General features: G+C 46.3%; 1 protein-coding gene across 1 annotated transcript in view; it reads left to right on the top strand.

Moving 5' to 3' along the window:
• The first annotated feature begins 448 nt into the window (after positions 1-448).
• Positions 449-6,000, top strand: part of ME3 (malic enzyme 3) — a 150,710-nt gene continuing 145,158 nt past the window's right edge. Inside the window, exons 1-2 of the mRNA XM_084842543.1 lie at positions 449-564; positions 749-987. Of these exons, the coding sequence (XP_084698669.1) occupies positions 793-987 (195 nt within the window). The 5' untranslated portion in view covers positions 449-564; positions 749-792. The remainder of the gene's footprint in view (positions 565-748; positions 988-6,000) is intronic.

Genomic DNA, 6,000 nt, shown 5'->3' with positions numbered 1-6,000 from the left:
AACAGGTGATGCCCGTGAGTAGCAACGCCCAGAGTCTCCCAGCTGGCTGCTCCTGCAGAAGGCAGAATACTTGTCCCGTGCTCCTTGACCAAGAGCAGGGCGGTTCTTTCTGGGCACAGCTCTGCCCCCCATCCCTAGCCACCGAGCCCCAGCTTCTCATCTGAAGCGGCAGCCTTGGAGCCAGCGCCAAGGGCGATGGCTGCAAAGCGCAGGCAGACCCGGCTTCTCCCCGCTCTCCTGCTCCAGCCGGGTTCTCTCTCCTCCTCCAACGGAGGCGGCGGCGGCAGCAGCATCCGCCCCGGGGAGAGCAGAGGCCGAGAGCTCCTAGGAGCATTCCCTCTTCTTAAGGGATGGGTGGGGGGTGGAGGGAGAAGGGGAGCCGGGAGGCGGGGACGCCGAGGTTTCGCAACAGCCAGTCTCCGGGTTGCAAAGCTGTCACTCGATCTGCTTCCTGGGGTTTGCTTTCGTTTTTCCAGGGTCGCCTCCTCTAAGCTCTGCTGGATGCAAGTGCCGGCTGATGAGCAAAGGACCTTGATCCGAGCAAAGGAAGAGCGGCGGACCACAGTAAGCAGTAGCTCCCCCCCCCCCATTCATTGCCTGGGGCCCAGGATCAAGTGGGTTTTGGGGAAGGGGCCAGTTTGGCCCTACAGAGAACCCCCCCCTCCCCAGACCCCACCCCATCTCGGTGCTGGCGGGACCCGCCTGGCTCAATGCTACCATTTCGCGTGTGTGTCTTGTTCCAAAACAGCTCAGGTGAAGGATCTCGTCCAGGTGTGCTGTGCGCAGGAAAGGATGCTGCTGCTGCCCGTTTGTAGGAGAGCCGGGAGCCACCTTCTTCAACTGGTGGGGACCACGAGCAGGGTCCAAGTTTTCAGCTTCCCCCAGAATAGATGCTGCTACTCAAGAGAATCCTACCCTTCGCCCACTAAAGCCACCGGCATTAAAAAGAGGGGCTATGACATCACTAGGAACCCCCACCTCAACAAGGTTAGACAAAACCGCTCTGTTCTTGCCTGAAGGTGATGAGAACCAAGAGAAACAACCAGGAGAAGAGTCATTTGTTTGTGTTTGTTTATTTCCTTTAGAATATTTATAGATCACCCTTAAAATTCTCAGAACTGTCTTTTTTATACTGTTGCCCCCACTTTGCACCTTGGTCCGGTTCCCCAGGATAAGACAGCTTTTTTATGTTTAGGTCAGGGCTTAACTTTTGGACTAGGACTTCTGTGATTGGTCTATCAATGGCTATGCACTAGTCATGATGGCTGTGTAGTACCAGTTGCTGGAGAGCAGCAATACAGAGGACTAGTGGCTTTATGTCCTGTTTGTGGGACGTCTGGTCTGCTACTGTGGGAAACAGGATGGGAGGATAGAGAGACCCTTGGTCTGATCCAGCAAGGCTCATCTTGCTATTCCCACATTACGCTCATCATGCAAACTGACCCCGAATTATGAGCAATAATTTGTACAAATGAGCCTGCGCTATGTTTCTAAGAACCCAGTGTGTTCCTTCCTAGATTAGGAGTAGTTCACACAAATGGCAGAGGAGGTGTTAACATTCTTCCTGGGCTGTACCGCTTTAGGCTGCAGCTGGGAGAATCACATGGTCTAATGCTTTCCCTTGAAACAAATGCACTGTGCATACAAAAAACTAACCTATGAATTAGAAAGCCAAGCCAGAGTCCTTCTCTCTAACATTCATTTTTCTATGGGCAAGGGATTTTGTTTCCCAACAGGCATGCATTGTATCCTGCGACCCCCCACCCCCAGTCCCCAAGTCTGAAGCGGTACATGCCAGGAACAGTTTTATCTACTGTTCATGTGAATTAGGTCTTAGTCATTATATGTACCCAATTAAAATTCTTTGTTGTGCCTGGTTTGCACATAACACTAAGCCATGGTATGGTTTGTTTAAATCTTTTTTTTTGTTGGGTCTGAACCCAATCCCAGAAACAAACCATGGTTTGTTAACCAGCGACAAACCACAAATAGAGGCCATGGTTTGTTGTTGGCTTACAAAGTTTGCCTTGTTTAAACCATGGCTTGTTGTGATGACTGAACCCAGAACTGTGGCTTATCCCTGGCTTGTTTCTGCTGCTGTCCATCATGAAACGGAGTGTGCCCAGCAAAAACAGCCAGAAAGCGAAACCACTTTAAAGGCGAGCAAAATAGGCGGGAGAGAGCTGCAGTTTGTTTGCTCCTTTGCAAGACAAATCATGGCTGAAGCAACAGACCATAGGTAACATAAACCATGGTTTAGCACTTCGTGTGAATGCAGCCTGTGTGTGTACAGATATAGATATATAGTTCAGCCTTGTATTTAAGCATTAGCCTAGTAGCCGTAGGTGACAAAGAATTCCATGCAGGCAAATGAGCAGGCTGACAGAGGAGAGATGGTAAACTGCACCAGCATAGAAATGCAGTCAGGGACTCTCTGTCCTTCCTCTGCTAGCCTCTGGCAGGCTAGTAAAACTTTTCTGCATGCTAGTAACTTCTGTGGGCTTATTTACAAGGCTGTTATAATTGATTGCAGGAGGAATAAATTAATGTACTTTGGAGTGAAGCTTTCCCTATCTTTTGGAGAAGTGCCATTGCAAGCCATGCAGATATATAGTTCAGTAGTCAGCAGTTTTATTTTGTTTTTGAAAGAATGTGACAGAATATTGGCATAATAGTGACTTGTCAGCCCTTTCAAATGGATTTCTTCTTTGTAGTTGTGCTGAGTACCACAGCAGACATGCAGCACAGAACTGCAAATTAGAAGATTGTCTTCTGAATAATGAGTTTTGTTATGTGACATTTCCCCGTGTATTTCTGCATAGTTATTCATATTCTACTTGAGGTGGTTGTCAGTCTAAAAACCATCTACTTACAACAGAATGAAGGCAACAGTGAAGTGAAAATACATTATAGAAGGATGTAATCTCACACTCACTACAGTTCTGCAACCAGCACTGGAATTCAAATCACTTATTATTATTATTTTAAAACCCTCTTAAATGTGTACCTGAATGCATGATGGAGAATAAATTATCCGCCTCAGTGAAACTGCAGATTTTGGCTTAGTTAGCAGACGTGCAAATCCATACTAAGGTAAGGTTCATTATGGGAGATGAATTGGAAAGTTTTAATGTGGCTATGGAGGTTAAACAGATGGAAACAAATAATGTGTAAACAGCGGACATTCCCCTGCCCTGCCCCCAATCTACATAACCTTATGGATTATGGGGGCACTGTAGTGGGGGCAAACCCCACCCATCACTTCTAACAGTGGGTGTCACAATCTCTACCAGAAGGAACACCATGCTGGGGGGGGCATTTATCTTTGCAATATACAGACCTTCCCTTTTCATACCCTTCCCAACTATTTTGCTAGAGTTTTTCTATATATCAGCCGCTATCTGTTATATCAGCTAGTTGAAAACATTGTACATTTACTCACCTATTCAGTGCTTTTACACAGCTCATTATGAGGTTGGTCTGTCATTTTTATCCCCCTTTTTTCTCATTTGCTTCATATTGGTCCATATATGTCTGAACAGAAGTTGAAATTTTACCCACTGTTGCTCCATTCACACTGGGTGGATAGGTTTATGTATTTATTCATTGTATTTGTTATATTTATACCCTGCCTCTTCCTCCAAGGAGCCCAAGGTGGTGTAGACGATCCTCCTCCTCCATTTTATCCACACAACAACCCTACGAGGTTGTTAGTCTGAGAGTCAGTGACTGGCACGAAGTCACCCAGTGAGGTTCATGGCCAGGTGGGGACTAAAACCCAGGTCTCCCCATCCCCAGTCCAACACTCTTAACCACTGCATCACTACACTCTCTAGGTACGGTAGAACTACTGGGTAGGTATGTAGTATCATGCAAAATTTTGGCTTCTCCTTTGATCAAATGAGGCCCTAAGCATCTTGCCACACCAGCCCAGATCAAGGTCTGTCTAGTCCCAAATTTTTATTCCAACAGCAGCCAGCTCAATGCCCCTGGGAAGCTCAGAAGTACGCTGTGCTCAGAAGTATGCTGTATTTCTTTATGGAAGTTCGGCTTTATCTTTCACGTTTAATAGGCATTTATAAACCTCCTGTCCTTAAATTTGTTTAACCAGACACCCTGCTTGCTAGGAGCAGGATGCAGTTGCTTTAGGAAGGTCTTCACAAACTTACAGACTGCATTCACACATAACAATAAGCCGGGTTTATTGTTATAAATCTAAACCAGGATTCCCGGTTATTCTGGTTTAGTACAAATGAGCACCGTGGTGATGCATGCAGCCTATTTGCTCCCCTTTGCTCCTTCCTACATGAGACACAGATAGCTTAGCATGACATCCAAACTCAGGATCCTGAATTGTTGCTCCCAAACAAGCCGGGATTTGTAAGCCTTTTTAAGTTTAATTCTAGCTATTTTCCCTAACAACCAGACAGAAACAAAAAAAATACCAGTGCTAGAGATGTACTTCATCTCCTGCAAATGGTATTTTTAATGAAAAGGGCCCAACTAAAAGAAGCCTGGCTGAGTGCCGAAGAATTGATGCTTTCGAACTGTGGTGCTGGAGAAGACTCTTACGAGTCCCCTGGACTGCAAGGAGGTCAGATCAGTCCATCCTAAAGGAAATCAACCCTGAGTGCTCATTGGAAGGACAGATACTGAAGCTGAAGCTTAAATATTTTGGCCACCTAATGCGAAGAGAAAACTCTCTGGAAAAGACCCTAATGCTGGGAAAGATTGAAGGCAAAAGGAGAAGGGTACAGCAGAGGATGAGATGGCTAGATAGCATCACCGATGCAATGAATATGAACTTGAGCACACTCCGGGAGAGAGCGGAGGACAGGAAGGCCTGGCGTGCTATGGTCCAAGGGGTCACGAAGAGTCAGACACGACTTAACGACTGAACAACAACAACAACAAAAGAAGCCCCCCTACAACCAATGTGAAAATTATAAATAGGGCAGAGTTTCCTGAAAACACTTCAATAGTGCAATCCTATATAAAAGTAAAGGTAAAGGTGTCCCCAACCGGTCGTGTCCGACTCTAGGGTGCGGTGCTCATCCCCGTTTCTAAGCCAAAGAGCCAGCGCTGTCCGAAGACGCTTCCGTGGTCATGTGGCCGGCATGACTGAACACCGAGGTGCACGGAACGCTGTTACCTTTCCCACCGAGGCGGTACCTATTTATCTACTTGCAATTTCTTGCTTTCGAACTGCTAGGTTGGCAGAAGCTGGGACTGAAGACGGGAGCTCACTCCGTCACGCAGCACTCGGGTCTCGAACTGCTGTCCTGCTGACCTTCCAATCTGCAGTTCAGCGTCTTAACCACTAAGCCACCGCGGCCCTTCACAATCCTATATACTGTATGTCTATTTTTAACATGTTAAAAATGTTTTAACTCTTTTAACTTTGTGTTTTATTCTTTTACCTTATTCAGATTTACCTCCAAAATCTTCTGATGTGGAGCATATATAAATATTGTTAAATAAATAAATAACATATGCAGAAGGAAGCCTCATTGAGTTCAATGGAGCTTATGCTTGGGTATACTCATTTACCTGGGAGTAAGTCCCACTGAACTCAGTGAACTGGTTCACCCGTAACAGTAGCAACTTGTGCGTTAATTTCCACTCCATGTGCTGGGTGTGTGCTGCCACCATTTTGCATATGCAACCTCCAACTGGCCTCATTGGAGGTTGTTCCGTGACATCCTCATCTGGACACTAGGGGTTAATCTTGGGTTATACAACAGAATAGGGCACCAGCTGTGCCTGTACAGAAACCAGAATAGTCAATGCTAATAAAGCACACAACTGGAGAATGATCAAAGTCACAAGACTTTAAACAACCCACCGTTAACCTACAATTAGTTGTTAGGCTAACTCTGGTTTGTTTAACCCACAATTAACCCATGGTGTCCGGACTCAGATGTCACGGAGCAACCTCCAATCAGGCCGATCCAAGGTTGTACATGCAAAATGGTGGTGGCACGTGCTTGGCACACACCG

The sequence above is a fragment of the Heloderma suspectum genome, chromosome 3, assembly GCF_057233095.1.
Source record: "Heloderma suspectum isolate Gila_16-S chromosome 3, 16-S_ref, whole genome shotgun sequence".
Classification (NCBI taxonomy): Eukaryota; Metazoa; Chordata; class Lepidosauria; order Squamata; family Helodermatidae; genus Heloderma; species Heloderma suspectum.
The sequence above is the reverse complement of the archived record's forward strand: the minus strand, read 5'-3'. Positions and strand labels throughout refer to the sequence as shown.